At 34.7% G+C, this 20,237-nt stretch overlaps 3 protein-coding genes across 6 annotated transcripts in view; 1 reads left to right on the forward strand and 2 right to left on the reverse strand.

The window, feature by feature from the left end:
* Nucleotides 1-1,956: 1,956 nt before the first annotated feature.
* On the reverse strand, nt 1,957-3,917 carry LOC125049402 (protamine-2-like). The gene is made up of 6 exons (XM_047648653.1): nt 3,782-3,917; nt 3,465-3,625; nt 3,295-3,387; nt 2,519-2,557; nt 2,354-2,447; nt 1,957-2,152 (listed from the first exon to the last, which is right to left on the reverse strand). The coding sequence occupies exons 2-6, from the start codon at nt 3,620-3,622 to the stop codon at nt 2,030-2,032; spliced, it is 507 nt and encodes a 168-aa protein (XP_047504609.1). The 5' UTR covers nt 3,623-3,625; nt 3,782-3,917; the 3' UTR covers nt 1,957-2,029.
* Nucleotides 3,918-4,967: 1,050 nt separating this feature from the next.
* Nucleotides 4,968-7,835, reverse strand: LOC125049704. 3 transcript variants are annotated; one of them, XR_007117045.1, is made up of 6 exons: nt 7,705-7,835; nt 6,754-6,914; nt 6,285-6,368; nt 5,668-5,703; nt 5,475-5,595; nt 4,968-5,224 (listed from the first exon to the last, which is right to left on the reverse strand). XR_007117045.1 is itself a non-coding variant. In XM_047649125.1 (6 exons), exons 2-6 carry the CDS (start codon nt 6,764-6,766, stop codon nt 4,990-4,992), a joined length of 465 nt encoding a protein of 154 aa, XP_047505081.1. In that variant the 5' UTR covers nt 6,767-6,914; nt 7,705-7,835; the 3' UTR covers nt 4,968-4,989. The 3 variants fall into 3 exon arrangements, 2 of the variants coding, with proteins under 2 accessions (XP_047505081.1, XP_047505082.1); XM_047649125.1 differs by having other exon boundaries at nt 5,499-5,595; XM_047649126.1 differs by lacking the exon at nt 5,668-5,703 and having other exon boundaries at nt 5,499-5,595.
* Nucleotides 7,836-9,070: 1,235 nt separating this feature from the next.
* Nucleotides 9,071-20,237, forward strand: part of LOC125049629 — a 31,409-nt gene continuing 20,242 nt past the window's right edge. For both annotated transcript variants that reach the window (XM_047649023.1, XM_047649024.1), the window contains exons 1-5: nt 9,071-10,336; nt 11,629-11,840; nt 12,598-12,668; nt 12,964-13,180; nt 13,805-13,984. In XM_047649023.1, the coding sequence (XP_047504979.1) occupies nt 9,525-10,336; nt 11,629-11,840; nt 12,598-12,668; nt 12,964-13,180; nt 13,805-13,984 (1,492 nt within the window). In that variant the 5' untranslated portion in view covers nt 9,071-9,524. The remainder of the gene's footprint in view (nt 10,337-11,628; nt 11,841-12,597; nt 12,669-12,963; nt 13,181-13,804; nt 13,985-20,237) is intronic.

A 20,237-nucleotide genomic window follows, 5' to 3' on the forward strand; every position in this document is an offset into this window, starting at 1 on the left:
TGTTTGTATGGTGGGGGTGGTCGTTCATAAGGGTTGAAAATGAAAAAAAAAAAAATCGAACGCGTCAGATTTTCTAAGGGGGCATTAAGTGAACCTAAAAAAAACTCTCATCTAATAATCTGACGATTTGAATGTGACGCAAACGCGCGGTCATTAAAAAATGTGCAAAAAACTTCGCCATTTTGAAATACTCAACCGCGTCAGATCAAGTCATATATGGTTCACCTTCATGTCCTAGACGTGATGTTTCATAATCTGACGATTATCTGGAGGGATTCGCCTAATCTGATATATTTTTTTTTTAATCATTGAACTTAACTGATGATAAGCTCTGGAAATAGTGATGTTGTTTAAGTGGAACTTGTATTTATTATATAATAATTTTTAAAAAATACTTAAAAATAATAAAAAATAAAAATAAACCGGAAGAACCGGTTTACTTCGACGATATTATAAAATTTATACATTTTTCTAATGTTTATAATGTAAATTTTATTGATTTTCGTAAAGTAGTTTCATCACAAAATACACACTTTATGTCAATATTTTTAAACTAATAGTAATATAGACGTCATCACGCAATCACGCAGCACGTATTAAACTTAATCGACGAATTTTTCTGACTTCGGCAGATTATATATTTTTCGTCATCCGTGAATTATTTCCTTCAAAATAAACAAAATCAGCGACGCTCGAGAATGTCGAGATAACTGTTTTTTTAAACTTTGCAGCCCTCCCCTTTCTTTACGTTACTTGAAAATTGTCAGATTAGTGAAATATGCACTTGTTAGCATATAATTAACTCACCCTATCTTAACCTGACGCGCTCGAGAAAGTCTGATGATTATTTATTTTACTAATCTGATCCTTTATCCTTGACAGACGGCCTATACCTAGGTAACACTGAAAATGTTTAGAAAATGAAAAACGGCTTAATGTAGAAAGTTGCCAATACTTTTATTGTTTTTCGAAGTAATGTCCGTTCCTCTCTACACATCGTCGCATTCGATGGAACCACTGAGAAAAACAGTGGGCCCATTCTTCCTTAGGGGTCTCTTCTATGGCATTTTCGTACACTTTCACTGCATCTTCAGGGCTCGTAAAGCGAATACCTCGAATTTTATCTTTAGTTTTGGGTTCGTAGCAATAACCAGTTTCCATCACCTGTGAAGATACAGCATTTGAGTCACCGCCGTTGAACTTATCTAACATTTGGCGACACCAGTCCATGCGTAGGTGTTTATGGTCGTCGGTTAAAGTATGGGGAATCCATCTGGTACAAAGCTTCCTGACGCCCAAATGTTCGTGTAATATTTTTTTAACTTGACTCATACCAATGCCTAGGCTTGCCCGTATCTGCTGATAGGTCACTCTCTTATCTTCCTCTATCATGCGTCGCACAGCACTAATGTTATCTTCAGTAGTCGCTGTTAAAGGACGTCCCTCACGCGGATCATCATTGAGATTGCTACGTCCAGGCTTTAACTCGTTAAACCAATTGTAAATAGTGGCACGAGATGGGACTTCATTACGAAATGCTAATCGCAGCCTATCATAGCTTTGTTGTTGAGTAGGCCCATAACGAAAGTCATTATAAATCATTGACCAAAAATTTTCTCGCGTTAGGTTCATTTTCACGTGTAACAAGAGTTTTAGATTTCCCGCCAATTCACAAAAACAAATGACAAATGAATGCAATATACTACATTAGGTTACCAAAGAGTTCTAAAATTGAAAATCAAGAAAGTTTTCATTAGCTTTCTAACTGGTCAGTTCTAAACATTTTCAGTATTACCCACGTATATGGGGCTCATATTTAGTAGAGGTACTTAACCGGGTACAAGGTATCTCCGTATATTAATCCCGTAATCCCTGCTTGGGCTCCCCTACTATTAGTATTATTATTAAGATTGCAAGAATAATGCATCAGGCGTTAACAATCATAAAGTAATTTAATAGCGGACATCAATAATTTATTCATAAAAATTAAACGCTCCAAAAATCGGTTACAAATGGTTAACATCGGGGCTTAACGTCTACAGCGGCGTCGGCGTCTTCTGCGTCGACAGCTTCTTCTCCGGCGGCGGCGACTACAGCTGCGACGGCGTCGACGGCGTCGGCGCCGACTACAACTGCGCCTGCGTCTACGACGCTAAACAAACATAGAAAACTATACTTGCAAATCAAAACTGTCGTATTTGGATACTTTTAAACTAAGCTTGGTGTGTAATACTTTTAATTGACATTCCTATTAAAACTATGCAAGGTTCTTTCTTTCATTGTTACTTGACTGACATCTAAAAAAGTAGTTTATGTAGTAATAATATAATTTGTAAATTCCTTTAAATCTTACACATGATCGACGGCGCCTCCGCCGACAGCAGCGGTCTACGGGCTCCTGCTTGCGTGACTCGGGACGGGAGCGCTCGCCTTTTACACGGCAACTCCTTCGCAAGGACAAGATAATTAATCCATAACAAATAAAAACAGTAGTTGTATTATCGTCTCTATTACATACCTTTTGCTCTCACCATCGTCATCGTTGCCCACAAAGGCTCTGGAAGATACGAATTGATATTAGGACTCACAAATAATGAACATTTTTTGAAAGCTAAAGGAGCTTTTAAGAAGTTGCAAATTTTTTTAAGTGGCCTAAATTACATGATCCGCGAAGTAATAACATTGCAAAAAAGGTAAGAATATATTGGTATTGGTTGTGTTCAAAATCAGTATGTTTAGATGCATGCAGCTATTAAAAAAAGCTAAAACAGACTTCAAAATGCACAAAAACACTTTTTTGGCTTTTAATCATCAGTTTGCCTTTATCAATTTCTGCTTTCCAAACATTTGTTCTATATGTCACTACATCGATATTGTAATTACCGGGTTTAGTGGGTAAAGTGCGAGCACAAAAGACGCGAATTATAATCGTACAATATTTAATATAAGTAGATTGATTCCTTTTAACAATACAAATAACACTTTAGCTTAAAAACGAGACACCGATCTCACTTTTAATCACAATCTACTAGACCCAACGCGGTCAAATCTCTCATCACCACAATGCTCCAGTGAATACTCAAACACATCTGCTATGACTGGTCGTTACAAGATTAGACTTTCAGTAATGATTTTCAACTATGAATCAATGACATAACAACAAAACAAATCATAGAAGGAATTTCAAGGTAACGACGATTATGCAGGAGTCTCGGGGCACCTTGATTGGAACATCTCCAAGTGATTTTTGCTGCCGGAAATAATTGATTTTAAAGTGCAACTTAATATACTCACTTGTCCTCTGCGTTTATGTCTTTTGTGTCTTCAGTTTTCTTCTTTGTTTTTTCATTCTCAATATTGCGTCGCGCTTCATTCGCCCGCTGGCGCCTAAAAAGTACAAAAGTCCATAGAAATTCCAGTAGGAGGAATTCATTTCTTTAAAACATAAGAGACTAGAGGCCAACCTTCTTTTAACATCTAGGTAGGTCTTTATTCGAGTACAGTATTGGGGTATGTCATGTTCACTGCGCTTTAGTAAAAATGATATAACTTCATCATTTATCTTCTTTTCTTTGCTGTTTGGCTCTTCCGGCTCCATGCCGCCGCTACTAAGCCCTGACATTACCTGTAAGAGATGTATTTGTTCGTACCATGCCCCATTGGGCCATCCCAGAGATTAATATAAAAAATAGACAAGCAATTGAACTTTGAAATGCAATTCACTTAAGTTCTAAATCCCATTTGATAATATATATAATAAATATATAAGATTTAAACTTACCACAAATTATTCGGCGGTCTTCAAAACATTCTCGGTTTGTTTATAAATCTCGTTTAAAAAATAAATAAATATAAAATAAAACAGAAAAATTTTTAACACACTGACATCATACAATTTTATTTGAATGAAAAATGCATTCTTCTAAAAGTAAATTTAAATTGTGATCAGGCCAGTTACAATATTACATTTATATACAAACTTTTACATATTTTTACATGTAAATATTGCATTTTTGAAGTTATACTTGTTTAGGCGCGTTATGAAAAATTGATGAGAGTGAAATTTCACGATACGCGCGCAAATAATTTTTCAAATGTAAACTGAACTTTATTGACTATAATGACTCCTTTTCCAGTCTGATTATTTAATTGTAATTAATTATTTGCATGCAATCAAAAACTATTTTTAATAATGCCTAAGAAGTATAACTTCTTACGCGCGTACATAAGTACACGCACCCTTTTTTTAGACGCATCTCACATCAACAAGTTTTATGTAATAAGTTCTTCTAACAAATAAAAAAATAGGGGTTGATCGTAGAGGGTAGATAGAGGGAGGAAAAAATAAAAACAATTTTTTTGGGGTGGACATGGACCTTATCACTTAGAGGTTTGAAAGATAGACAGTAGCCGATTCTCAGACTTACTGAATATCCATAAAAAATTCATAAGAGTCGGTCGAGCCGGAGTATGGGAACGAACATTGTGACACGAGAATTTTATATATATAGAGATATTAAAAAAACTATGTATGACAATGTCCACCGAATCGTTCTTTGTGTTACAAAGGTTTTTTGTGACATTCTTAAATTTTCTTTTAGAAATTTACGTAAAATGTTAGGGTATGCATAACAAAGTAGATTTTGTTTGATTATTACTTTAAAGTTTATTTTGAAGGCTTATTAAGTTTTTTGGCTTCTAGAAACGCCATCGAATAAGGTGCACTGTAGCGATTGTAGAACAAATAACATCTATTTGATAATAATGTACAATTGAAAGGTTTGGTCGGATATTCCTCAAATCGGTCCTTTATTGATTGAACTTTATTTATTGAATACAGTGACAGTTTAGTTTTATTTTGTTCAAATATTAGTATTGTCAGTATAAGTAATTATTTCTAAAAATCCAGTAAAGGCTATTTTTATTTCTAAATTAATACATTAGACGTGTACAATTGAAATGCCAAGTTAGCGGACATCAATATTTTATTCATAAAACTCTCCAAAAATCGGTTACAATTGGATAACATCGGGGCTTAACGACGACATCCACAACGGTTCTTGCGTCTTTTTCGCCGACAGCTTCGTCTGCGGCGGCGGCGGCTACAGCTGCGACGACGGCGACGGCGGCGGCGTCGACTGCAACTGCGGCGGCGGCGGCGCCGACTGCAACTGCGTCGGCGGCGACGCCTTCTGCAACTGCGGCGGCGACGGCGTCTTCGACGCTATACATACATATAAACGTAAATTGCCAAATAAACACTGATATTGGTTAGTATTGTATGCTTGGTATTCGCGGATGTACTTTTAGAAGCAAATGATCTCAAAACTAATTCTGCGCATCTAATCTTCTGGCAGCAAGGAATAGTTTAATAATAACAAATATTTTAACATGGTAAATCCTGATTCTCTTAATAAGTTTTTAAACTAGGCTAAAAATATAACACTACAATGTTCTATGTAGTAATAATATACTTTGTAGATTCCTTTAAATCTTACACACGATCTCCGTCGGCGCCTGCGCCGGCCGCAACGGTCTGCGGGCTCCTGCCCACGTGACGCAGGGCGGGCGCGCTGGTCTTTATCACGGCGACTCCTTCGCAAAGACAAGACAATGATTCAAATACATAAGAAAATGGCGTGGTAGGAGTTATATAATTATTCATACCTGCTGACACGACCGTCATCGTTACTGAAAAAGCCGCTGAAAGAAACAAATTCAAATGAACAAAATAATCATGGCAATTACATATATTAAAATATATGCAGTGTGCTGGCAACGCACTTGCGAGCCTTCTGGCAGTGTGAGTGTCCTTGGGCGGCAATATCACTTATCAGGTGAGCCTCCTGCCCGTTTGCCTCCTATTACATAAAAAAAGGTGTTTATGAGCATAATACTTTTCTAAACAAACCTAAAATATGTATGTGTAAAAACGTGCGTTTTTTTTATTAAGTTTCGTAAATTAATCGTTTTGTATATATTATGTATTCCATCTTTGGCCATATCTTTAGTATAAGTGTTTTTATAATAAAGTACGCTGTAACGATATAAATAAATAACAAAAGAATGACCCACTCAATGCAGTAACTTTCTTTTATAGTGCTTCATAAGAAACACGAATATCCACTACATAGTTTTTCATTACTTTGCCTTTTTCAAAGCTTTCCAAATCTTGATATTGCGACTTTAATTTGTGAATATCCATAAATAAAATTAATAGATAATCAATAGATAATAGAATATCAAAACACCCTTCAGTAAACTAAGAAGAAAAATATACTCACGTGTCCTCTTTTGTCTCAGTCTCAGTTTTCTTCTTTGTTTTTTCTTTCTCAATATTGCGTCGCGCCTCATTCGCCCGCTGGCGCCTGAAAAAATAAAAAATCTACTCCATAGTACTTCCAGTCCTGGAAGTACTTATTTATGTCCATAAATTTTTTTTTTAATGTTAATACCATCGGACGTCGTGGAAAAATACGATATTCCACCCTTATCACCTCGACGTCTGTCGCTCCACAACTGAGCATTGTTTAAGGCTGTTTTTACCGTTGTGAAACTAGCTGCCTACTGAAGTATTTCCGGACCAATTCGACTAAGGGTCCTTCAAGAAAAGAGCGTACCAATTACTTAAAGGCCGGCAACGAACTCGCAATCCTCTGGCATTGAGTGTCCATAAGGGGCAGTATCACTTAACATCAGTGAGCCTCCTGCCCGTTTGCCGCCTGTTTCATAAAAAAAATATCCCTTGCTTACTTTCTTTTAACATCTAGGTAGGTCCTTATTCTAGCAGTGTATCGAGGCAGGTCATGTTCGCTCCGCTTTAGTAAGAAAGACTTGACGTCATCGTTTATCTTGTTTTCTTTGATGTTTACCTCTTCGGGCTCCATGCCGTCGGTACTGAGCCCTGACATTATCTGTCAATGTTGGGTTGAAATTAAATTAAATTTATAAAAAACTACGAGTATATAAAAACATTTCTCTTATCTTTGTTTTTGATGCAGATGCAGGCCGGACAGGGTCGGAAAATTATTATTTGAGAATCACCGCGTGTCTAAAAACACCTAAAACTACCAAGTTGCTCCAGAAGACTTCGTATATATGAGATAAAAGTTATCAACCTAAATAAAGTCAGACTTAAACTATAGACATTGTTGGGGCGAAAAGGTTGCTTTATGACTTTTATACTATTTTAGTGCAATGAAACGACAGCTTCGCACTCGTACTTTATTACTTAATATTAAAATTACAAACATATGAATGAACAGACATAATTGCTTTTATATTTATATTTTTTTCCAACACACAAAAATACAGTAATTTACTCTTAACCTACATAGTAATAATAATAATGAAAAATGGATAAATAGAAAGTTAAAACCAATTAAAGTTTGGTCCCTGTGGTGTACAACGCTGGCAGTATTTCCTCGCTGTATTCCGATACTGATGCGTTAAGCGAGGAAAGCACCAACCCTGGGGTAACCGGTGCTATCAGACGCCTACCTATATTTAATTAGCGCCTGTGCACTTGAACTCCACGGCCCAAGAGTCTCTACTCCAAAGGGAACAAAATCCAAGTTGGATGAAAGACTCTTATATTTGAGCCGTTTATTATTAGGTGAGACGGGGCTATCGCTTCCACACAAGAAGCTAGTTGCTAATTTATATTGAGATAAAATTAATTTAAAAAACCTAAAATAAACTTACCATAAATTAATCGGCAGTCTTCAAAACATTTTGGTTACTATTAAATTTCGATTTAACAATAAATAAAAATAAAATAAAATAGAAAGATATCTAACACGTTGACATTACAAAATTAGTTTTCATCTGAAAGAAAATTTTGCAACACATTTAAATAACGTGGCCAGTTATAATTATAATATATATAACCTCTTTACATACTCTTTACTGATATTTTATCTACCAGTTATTAATAGGCTAAGTTGGAATTTCTCCTGCAGTGTGAAGCTGGAAGCAGTGTTGGTTTCAGCGACTGATCGCGTTCAGATAAAAGTGCACTAATTGGTTTTCCATCAGCGTCATGTTAAATACCTACTTGTACAAAATGTGATCAAATAGTGAGGTGCTGGAAGTGAACCCAAGACCAAAATATGATTATAGCGACATTGTATTATTTTTATCATATCATTGTTATAGCAGGACCTTACCATAGCATCCACACATAATTATCTTTATGATTATATCTGCTGTCAATGTTTGTTATTAAACGTCTCTTAAACGGCTGAACCGATTCTTATGTAAAAGACGATTCGATAATGGTTTAGATTTACTATTTTTTGTCATGTGATGTTTTGTCTGATAAATTTTTCGTTTTTCTGTTTGATTCGTTTTGTTATACCACGTCCCACGTAAAAAGGATAAAAAGTATCCTATGTCCATCTCCTGGTTCTAAGCTACCTACCAATTTTCCGCTAAATTGTTTCAGCCGTTCTTGAGGGATAAAAAGTGTAACCAACACGACTTTCTTTTACATATAGGTTAAATGTTTTAGTAGCTTCCGGCCACTTTCGAGCTCCATCATCAGAGAAGCTCATCTCTTTACTAATTCCATATATATATTTCAAAGTACCCATAAGTGTGTAAAATTCTGCAAATGAATATTGGACCTTGGATCGCCCGAATGGTCTTCATAAGTTTTGGCTCAGAACCATTTTGTTCTTCTTTAGATTTTTTCAAAAAAAAATCCACATTGATCCACTACAATCCCACAGATACACAGACACAAACCTATCAAATCAAACTTATAAGGCGAGATTTTTTTTCTCTCTGTGTGCCCTACACAGACGCTTTAAAAAAATGATAAATGTTGATATGTAAACAAATCTGAAACGAGCCAGTAACATTACACGTTCATTTATTTCCATTTTAAAAATGTAGGTTAATGGGATTTCAGCTCGGAAGCATTAAGAAAGTAGGTATAAATAATACTAATAATCTCACATAATTAGCGTCTTTTTTGCCTTTTATATAAGATCTATTATTCACCGACGTATGAAGCGAAGAAATTTAGGTTAAAAATATATCCGCTTCGGAAATATTCGGTAGTAGCCGCGCGAGAGAGCTGCAGGCCGCCCGCCTTACGATATGCGCGCGCGCTTGGGCGGCGACTGCTCCAATACAACTTACAAATTCTCTATGAAATAAGCAATTCTTCGTTCCTTATACTTTTAATATTAATAATTTAGCGCCGGATAATTCAAATTGCCAAAAATTCACCTCCATTTCTCCATTATGTAATAAAACGGAAGTTTAAAATAGTTATTAAATTCCAATCATCGTTGCATCGAACGTGAAAGTGTGTGCGTGTTAATCTTTAGAAATAGTGCCTAGATTTATTGAGTGATTTAGTTGGAACGTTGGTAGAAATACCAATCAACGTAAAAAGTGAATTTTGCGGTTATCATGATCAGATGCATACAACGATACATTCCAGTCATAGGGCCCTGCCCAATACGTTAACAGACGCGTTTATTCCCATTTATAAATAGTCGTAGACATCCGCTATGACGTCACCAAAGGAAAGTAGTGACGTTATCGATTTCAAAGAAGAAAGGGCAATATCTACAGAGCCAAAGGACTTAACAGACCTTCCTCCTAGCGGTACATCCTTACACAAGCGGCGGAGGGGTGAACCTCCCGCCACGTTGACCGTCAAGTCCCCGCAAACTCCATCCGATGCTGAGGGATCCTCGCCTTGCACTGCCGGTCCTACACCCGACGAATCCTGGGGAATACCCGACGATACCGACGTCGAAGGAATCTGTGATCGTATGTTACAGAGGCTTAAGGATAAAGATGATCCTGCTTCAAAATGCGGAAAAGATATCGCAAAGCGAACCAAAGATACTCTTGAAGCCCTTGATCATTTAGAAAAACTGTTACAACTTCTGAATCAATTTGTAAACTTAAAGGAGAAAAACAATAAAATTATGAAAAGATTGAATGACGTCAACAGTCTGATACGGCTGCACAATGCGTATAAACGGATAGATCAAGAGAATGAGAACTTAAAGAATGAAAGTAGAGAAATAGAACTTATAAATGAGGCATTGGACGCAGAATTAGAATGCGAGTATGGCCAGGCACTGTTTGACTCTATTTTAGGGCGAACGATGAAAAGGTCAGGGTCGAAGTGGAGGAGTCATGGAAGATTCGGTGGATCGTTGTTGAGAAAACAACGATCCAGGTCAGCAGGTGGTGAAGATAGTGATGCGCCGCTAGGGATGCCTCTCAGGAGGAGATCGGATGGTGTTTTTCCTAAAGAAGTAGAAAAGTCAAAAGTGTCAAACTGGACTAGAGTGAAGTCTGCTTTTAAGTAAGTAATCAACGTGTCTATCGTTTTTTTCTGTTTCTTTAATTTCGTTTATTGAAAATTTATAAATACTACTTTTGCGTCTACTCTTATATCCATTTTGAATTACTGATAATGCAATCTGCGAATATTGAATAACTGGGTCGCCAAGTCGAGCACAAAAGCGGCACGGCCGTACCATCCGTCGCTCGAAGCAGTTCAACCCGACCGAGTTCAATTAGCCAAGCAGGCATTGTATTAACACGGTATATTTCAAATCTTATTCAATATGAACCAGTAGTTTAAGAATTATAACTATTCAAAGTTCTTAATTTTGTTACTAACTGACTGACCGAACATCAAAACTCTAAGGCACTTCTATCAGACATAAAAGCATCAAATTTAGAATACAATTAGTGTATAAATCAGGGAACAACTAAAAACACAAAGTGCATTAACATTTTTGTTAATTATATTTGTCAATAGTTACGTCCTCAATTTATAATTTTGTAGTGAGTGTTTGTGAACTAAGGCAAGTTATCAGTCTAACCTCTCTTATTGTACCCAAACTAATATAATTTCTTCATATCCTTACGACTTTTTGGTATATTTCGAAGTGAGGTATGTACCCAGGACTTATAATTTTAGTTTAAAATAATTGTGTATTGACGGCCACCGAACCGTTCTTTGTGGTATATCATTTTTTATGTTAGGTATTGCATGTATGAACTTTTTACGGAAGAAGAACTAAGTTCAGGGAAATTGTAGATGCATTGTTTTCTTTTATTAATAGTTATCAATTAAAAATATATTGGGTATATTTTAAGAAGTGTTACGCTCTTTTCTTGAAGGACTCTCAGTCGAATTGGTTGGAAATACTTTAATGGGCAGCTGGTTCTCCATAGTGGTGGTGCGCAGCAAAAACTGCCTTAAGAAACGCTCTACGCTACGCTACTTCAAAGTCGTACGCCAAATAAGTCGCTGCTGTTTTGTAGAATAATTTTAAAACCAGTAAAGATTTGGGAATATCGTAAAGTTTCTTCCGTATACCCCTCGTTTGTCACACACGTATTGATAAAATTCAGTTCTTAGCGCTTAGCATGCATTTGATTGTATTGCTGTTTATGCATCAAAGAATAAGGAGTTCTGATTATTCTGATTTTAATTATTTCTTGTATTTTTAACTGAGTATACATAAAAAGTAAAAAATAACACTATTTTTTTATTCTATCATTTTAAATCCCTATTAGGTACTTTATAAATGGGATTTTTATATTAGGTTATATTTGATAGTTTTAAAAAAAACCTTTTTATAGATGGGAGAAAGCACAATGGCCGACTTCTACAATTGGAGGAGTGGCAGCGGTAGCAGCAGGGGCTATGGTAGGTGCTGTCGCCCTCACTGGATCCTCTCCATCCGCTCCAGGTTTACCCAACCCCGAACCCAGGGATTCTGCCAGTTTGACACCAGGAAGTGCTATGTCATTAACTCCCAATTCTTCTTGTGAAGAGTTGAGATTGGAGTCAGGTAATAAAAATAACTATATGGCCAATTAAATCTCGGTTTGAGAAAAGGAATAAAAACATCCGCAGTTTTTTACGTTTCCCCGGAAATCAAGCCCAAAACCTCAATGTTTAATATATTAAATAAACCAAGTGCGTCTCTAAGCTACCTGACTGTAACCACATATTATATGTAGCTTATAAAATTATAGTTTCCGGTAAAAAAATAAAAAGAGTGACCAAAACAAAATATAAAATTATAGAAATAATTGTTTAATTTATATTAATTTAGCCTCATTTATACCTTGAAACATTAATATTACACTTTAAATTTTATACAGACATATTTTTTTTCTATGAGCCTCTTATAGAGTATAAACCTCCTTCAACTGGCTCCATATCTCTCTATCTTAAGAATTTTTCGAAATAACTATGAAAAACAAATTGTATTAATTCATTGATATTAATTTCTTTTTGATTAGTTTTCTTTATTGGCTTTGGCTTTATTATTTGTACCTTACTGACACTGTTTTTCCGTGTAATAATGTTATGTAAGAGCACATACTAAGTTAATTTGTAATTGATATTGTACCCAACTTCTTTTCACGTTTTTCGTTTAATTTTACAATAACTTTTTGACTGGACGCTATCTACGCGTTTATATAACGTGTTTCCATATTATAACGTTCATAAATTAGACAAAACGGTCATTTCAAATTCAATCCAATAGAATTAGAATAAATTATATGTATTTTGAGTAACATATATATGTTATGGTTTAGGTATGTCAAGAAAAAACCCAATGCTAAGGTTGGATGATAACGATAACTCGTTTTTACATGCACCAATGCAAGTAAGTACTGAATTTCAAAAGATATAAAAGACTTTGGAAAACGTATTCCAGCCTTTAGTCATCATCATAAATTTGACACCAAATTGTGTCTGTGTCTCTGAAATCTTATGAATTTCCTCAATTTCAAGAATTTTCTTCATTCTGAAGTCAAATAAAGGTCATATTATGCTTTATTGATTCCTGGAAATATTGAAATAAGCATTGACTGGAATGAGATTCAATTGTTTTTCTATTGCACCAATCACAGACTGTAGTTACATCTCTATCTATAACTATAAAATTTCATAAATTTTAGGATGATAGTTCAACTTCCCCATCTCCTAACAAGCTTCATAAAAGCCGATGGGGTAAAATGCGGAATATCATACAGACACATAAGGAGTCTGTGAAGAAGAAGCGACCCCCTAAGTCACCAGATCTGGTTCCTGGGAGACGGAGATCCTTCAGCGATGGCGGGGATAGCGATGCTCCACCCGCCTTGACTCTCACGATTCCGTCATCAGAAGAACTTGGTATGTTGCAATTACCACTACTTAAGAGTTGTCACCAATCAATGGAAAATGTAAAAAATCGTATTACAAGAAAATAATATGAAAACGCTAGCTGATAACTAGCTAACCGATTAAATCACGCTGGCTAAAACTAGCTGTTATGGTCTCTGGCAGAATGACCAGCGCTGTTGAACAGTCTGCTCCTCAGCATAATGCTGAGCCAGGGCCAATTACAACCACAGCACACACGCATTACACAATTAAAACGTACCGTGTTCTTTAAAAGAAAAAAAAAAGTTCTTTCAATTTTTTTCCATTATTGTTATGTTTTGTTAGTAATAAATGTTATACTTGAAGTCTAAAATAACAATCTTTTTTGACATACATAACATTTAAAAGAAAAAAATTCGTGATGGTGCTTTTTTAGTTAAATTAACAAATGAAAGTTTAAATATTTTACACGCATTATTTTCATCATTAAAAATTAAATTCCGCCATTTCTCTAATTAGATTTCTTATTATCATAAATATATATTATTCCTGTCTTAGATAAGCTATTAACTTAGCGATTTTCATATTACAGTCCTCAAACTATTTTTCATATCTTTTATTTAAGTTTTAAAATATAAAACTGTATACTTATAGAGTCTGAAGGACCCCAGCCGGCGCTTCGCAAGCAGCGGTCACTAGAGTCTGGTGCTAGGCCTCCACCGCGCCCAAGAGACTCTAAATGGAGTCGTGTCAAAAGAGCCTTCCTCACACACGCAGCTTCCGCCTCAGTACCTTCAAGTCCTAGTAGACACTCTGCATTCTTCACTGACCCAGGTAGGTAAAGCTAAATCTATAAGACTTGCTCTAAGAATGGACACCAAACCTTGTTCATAAGCATTTCAGTGGACTTGGGGGTTATTCAACTTAGGGGGAGTCAATATTTACTGGTGAGTTTTGAGGAGCTTTAAGTATTGAGAGCAGTGTCTCCCAACCATTTCTGTGCCATGCCCCAACTTAGCCTTTCTAAAATTCTTATGAAAAATGTAACATGCATAATTTTTAATATTAAAAAATTGAATTGTTCACTTAAAACAGAAGGTTTGAGGAAGAAATTACTAGAAATTGTTTACGCCCCAGTAAATATATTTTCAAAACATAATATTTCAAATAATTTTAATAAATTTTGGAATCAAATTGCGTCCCTGAGGGGCGTTGGAAAACACTGATTTAGATGGATTTTCTTAGGATGGAGGGAGTTCTTTATAAAATATTTTTTTCACTCAAGATCCTATACAATTTAAGCCTAGAACCCAACCAACTGACTAAACCAAACATAAACTCCAAGCGTGGCTATAACTGAAATATTTAAAGAACTCCAAGATCGAGAATTTATACTACTTGAATAAATTTTTGATACATATTTGAAATTACCTCACTAATCGAATGTACAACAAAAACTTTAGGGGTTTTAGTCGATATTTAGGAGTATTTGAAGTTGGTCCAAAGGGAAACATTCTGGAGAAGATGGCATCACTGCCGCATACCGTAACACATTAATTTTGTTTTTGTAAAAATTACGACTACTCAGCACGTATAAATTAATTGTACTAAGACTAATTAATCTATAGCTATGAAAATTTTAGGTACAATCTATTTCAGAATTTGATCAATAAATGTTTAACGAATCCTTTCAAAATTGCGGTTAACATAGACAAGGCCGTCTTAAACTAGGCTGGGGCCATTGGGCACACAAGAATTTGGGGCCCTTTTGGAAAATAAAAAAAGCTAATTATAATTTAAAAAAAATACTAAGTATGACCATTTAGGTCATCAAATACAGTATGATATATTATGTCGTTAATGATATTAGAATGCTGCTGGTTTTTTGGTTACGATTACGATAACGGTTTCTAAAGAGATTTCTGTTGAGTCTTCTATTATATCCTTATTAATTAGTACAGTAGGAATAGGCGCAGTTATCGATATAATGGCGTAGCGTAGGCCTTCTGATAACTTTATTGAGAATAAATGTGGGAGAGAAAATGTCGGTCCTTCGGGGCCCCCTGAGAATGGGGGCCTTGGGCACGGGCCCCGTGTGCCCTTATGGTGAAGACGGTATTGAACATAGAAACAAAACCTTGAAACTGTTTCGAATACTTTACAATTATATTTACAATGTAACTATTCGCTTCAATTACAAAATAATAAACTAAATATATTTGATTATTGATGCCAAGGCTTCTCATGACGAACATTGGAAATCGATTTGACTACTAAAGCCCACTTAAGCCGCCTGACTAACGTTACCAAAATATCTCATAAACAAACATTATGCTATTTAAAACCGCAAAGAACTAAACGATTAAATGTTATTAGGAAATTTAGAATTTAGTACTGTTCTAACGAATTCCAACGCGTTTCAATATCGTATACTAATATTATGTATTTTTAAAAGACTTGAAAAACATAAGAAAAAGATGAATAAGCCTTTAACCAAATAATTTATTCAATTAAAAGGCACTTTTGAAAGTCAAAATAAAGAAAAAACTACTCTATTTGCCCCTTCCAAAAGGTAGGTTCATATGGAAAAGAATTGACAATAAACTCCATACCTACTCTTTTAATAGTTTTTTAAAATATTTTGTATACGTTGATTTGATTGTCATATGTGAATACCATGTATCTCGATTATCTGATACCTTGGTAATAAAAAAACCAATCAATAGTAATATTGTTGTTAAATACTTTTTAGTGCATTTTGGATTCAATTTAATTAAAAAAAAATATTGTATGTTTATACTATAGATCGACTACAAATTCTTTTACCGTTAGAATTCTTTATCCATGAGTAACAAGCCGGTAGACGGAGAACAAGACATACTCTTTTATCGGTTAATACAAATAAAAACTTTTCTCGCAACACCCCATTAAATAGAATTTGTGCCCTCTCAATTTGACATTTTTAATAAAACAAAGGCAAACAAATATGATATACAAAATAGTTTATTAAATCGTCCCTCTCACAAACACGCACACACATAATCACATACGTACGCACAGACACAGTAATATTTATAAGTATTATATTTTACTAGGGTGAGGTGGCAATTCTTGGTTAGTACATTCGTCTGGTTTTGTTATTTTCAGAACAACTGTTGGCTAGCTAAATAAAAATAAATAAAACTTATCACTAACATTATTCATAAACACACCCCAGTTATACAAATGTTTTTTCACGTTATTTAGGCAAGTGATGCTAGGATCATAAGGACAAAACAGTCCAAACTTTGTATTCATTCAAATTTTCTGATATGTTCTAATCTGAAAATAATATTCGCCCAATAGTGTTTACGTTTCCAGTTTTAACTGGTCTGTCGTTAAATCTCGGGAATGATAACACAAATATACTTCTGCTTCTCTACTATTTACATAACGATAAATTTACTAGACTCATTTACAATCACTACTACCAAAAGACGTTTACAACATTTCTATAATTTATTTATTTTACCTACGTCATTAACTTTGCTCATAACAGCAGTTTTGGCTTAGTGGACTCAGCGTGCGACTCCCACTCCTGAGGCCGTAGTTTCGATCCCCGACTGTGCACCAATGGACTTTCTGTTTTGTAATGTTTTCGCTTAAACGGAGAAGAAAACATCGCGAACTGGCTTGCCTTAAAGCCAAACATTCAGCGGCGTGTATCAGGCACAGAAGGCTGATCACCTACTTGCCTATTAGACAAATTTAATTACAAAAAAAATTATTATACAAATGATCATAAAACAGAACAGAACAGATACATAACCCTAAGGCCTAGATCTAAAAGGTTTGAGCGTTGAAATACATGATTATATTCCAAAAAAATACTACGCGTTTGTCAGACAGAAAAAAAGGAAAGTATTTTTAATTCTACCCAAACCAAATATAACTGATATTCCGATTCATCTAATCTCCCAATTTTGAAGCTTTGCGGCGTGTAATGGCGTTCATGATGAAATCACTTACGAAATACATTGTACAGTGAATTGTTAGCACGTGGCGAGTCACGTTCACTTTAGGAATATTTTGACTTAAATCACGTATATTTTATCCGGTTTTATGTATACGCTCTTAGAATTATACATTGTTGGCAAGTACTTCCTTATAATTATAACATGTCGATAAATGTAATAAAAACTACTCGTTTTAAATAATTATTTCGTAGAATTCTAACTTGTCTTGACGAACGAGTAATAACAATGTTGGAGATAGGATTTACGTTTATGGAGAACTACTAGTAATGTTTTACTTATTCTTAAGTTAAATCTAAAATCAGAATCTAACCTAATATTGGTCCGTGGGGTTCAAGTGCACAGGCGCTAATTAAATATTTAAATTGGCGCCTGGTAGATAGTACCAGTGATACCAGAGCTGGTGCTTTCCACACTCAATTAATAAGTATCGCCATATAGCAAGGAAATGCTGCCAGCGGTAAAGGTACACTGCCACAGGGTCCCTTTCTAAATTTGTTTTAATTCTCTATTTATTAATTATTAACTAGAAATAATTATAAAAAATTGGAAGTACATTTTTTACTTTTTTGTAACATATTATGTTTATCATAATAATTATTGTCATCTATTTTAGAAAAGATAGCTTGTAACATACACTGGGATAGAGCACGATATATGATGTGGTAAACTTTATTATATAAATAAAAACAATACGTTATGCTATAAAAAAGCATATGACGGGACATTTTACTAAACAATATAATATGTCCCATAACGGAAACATGGGCAGACACAATACTGTACAAAATACAGAGATAACTCATGCGTGTGATCAACATTCGACGTATTTTTTTTTGCTCTTAGACACTCCAGTTCCCTCAAGTTTGCCCTTACCGTTGCAGTAATTTCAAATCCATTTAACCGGGGTTCGAATGCACAACCGCAGGGTTGAGATACCCACGAAGCTCATACTGCAATGTACTAATTTTAATAGAAACAACAAAATTGAGAGGTCGTTGACCTATAGGTTACGTTATAACGCGTTTTTGTCCATTGGCACCGAGCCAACGCGTAATGGACGACATGGAGAGTGTTATAATTGTGATTATAATCGATTATATTTCCTATTGTTTTGCTTATACGTGCTCAGTATTCAAAACTTTTAATAATTTTTATAGGTGGGCAAACTATATACAGAAGTCATCGAAGCCCATGGACATCTATTTTTAGTGGATGGGTACCTTTGAATATTTTTTTTTTAATATTTGGGACCACGGATCGCCAAGGATGTATAATATAGGCAAGTAGAAAGTGTGTGGTGATGAAAGACAAATTATTTCTTAGATTTTTATATCTGAAATGAATTGCATTTAAGGGACCTAATATATTAATCATAATCGACAAATTTATTACGTATCTATAATGCCATCAAAAACATAACTTGTAAATGAAACCACGTCTCGCAACGCAGTTTTTCTACCGTTAAATGTTATGTCGGTAAATTTATTCAGTCCCTATTTATGGGACTTTCTGTATTAATTACGTAATTACAACATCTTACAAGTAATACATGTTATATTAAATTAAATTGTTTTCTTGATTTATACAATAAACACTAATTGTATTCTAAATTTGAAGCTTCTATGGTTGCTAAAAGTGGTTAAACTACTGGTTCAAATTGAATGAAATTTGAAATATACCGGGCTTATACAGTCACTGCTTGGTAACGAAAAATTCTAGTTTTATACATAATGAAGTTATAGGGGGTCGAAAATGGCCTGAACTGCTTCGAGAAAAGGATATACGGCCGCGCCTTTTTTTGCTCGACTTGGCGCAATGCCATGCCCCCAAATACGGCGTTAATCTTAAAATTGATTGAAATAGAGTCAAAACTTTACTATACATAATAACAGGATATAAAAATAATGTGCACAAGGATTTCCTGTGTTGTGTCTTCCTTTTGACATGTTAACAGCTATACTTTATGATTTTTACATAACACAAATTTATAATTAAACTATTTTTGCACAATAAGAATTGTTTCTGTATCAGCATAGGTTGACAATATATTGTTTGAGATTTTTAGTGAATGTTTAGTGAGTTTTGAAATGTTAGTGATAATTTTGTTTTTAGGAAAGTAGTTTAAGGTGAAAGGGCCTCGGAAAGAGAAAATGCGTTGGGCGAAGAAAAGCGTTTTTTGGGTTGCTTATATATAGGTTTGAGCGTTGTGTTTGATGTGGTGTGGCGGGTGTTTGTTTCCCAAAAAAGTCTGCATATTGCTATTAAGTATAATTGTCTAACGTTATATATTCACTAAATAGTTATATTAAAATTTATGCGCCAACATTTTTAGGAATACCTTTCAAACATTTTAATGTTAATTTCCTTTATTATTAAATTGTACACATAATATGATATTTTTAGAATGTGTGTTTACAAAACCATAGCATTCTCACTGTTTACGCTATGTAAAAAAACATGAGAGTAAGCAATTTACGCAAAGTAACTAAACCAACTGCGATCCACCGAAGTTTACGAGGTAGCGAAGTGAAAAATTTAACGATAGCTATGTACTATCAGCAAAACACTTATTTTTAAATATGTATTGTAAAGTATTAATATTTTCAACAGTGTTTACAGGTTCAGTTGAGCATTTTTTATCAGTATCGAAGACAGGTTTATTCACTGAGCGTACAACACGAAGGCGGTCGAACTAAAAACAAAACCTATAATATTATAGTTGATTTTGCTGACCATAGTGTACTGTTTACATAATGACCTCTTTTTAAACGTAAATAAAGCTAACAACTAGGTGATGACCAACATAGAGTACTAACCACTTCCGATTGTATACTATTGTTTACTTAACAAAGATGAGATATCTCTCTAGCATATAGCCAACAACTGTCGAAATACCTATGTAAATTATATATCTACTTGTATCTATGATGTATGAAGAGGAAAACCTATATTATAAGTCTAAAAATATAATGGGAGTTGCGCTACCAAGTTGCAATGATGGGACAACAAGTGCACAAATTTAAAAAAAATCAGTTATCTATAATTCGAAATCTATAATACGTTACGGTTAA

This window comes from Pieris napi, chromosome 5, assembly GCF_905475465.1.
Source record: "Pieris napi chromosome 5, ilPieNapi1.2, whole genome shotgun sequence".
Classification (NCBI taxonomy): Eukaryota; Metazoa; Arthropoda; class Insecta; order Lepidoptera; family Pieridae; genus Pieris; species Pieris napi.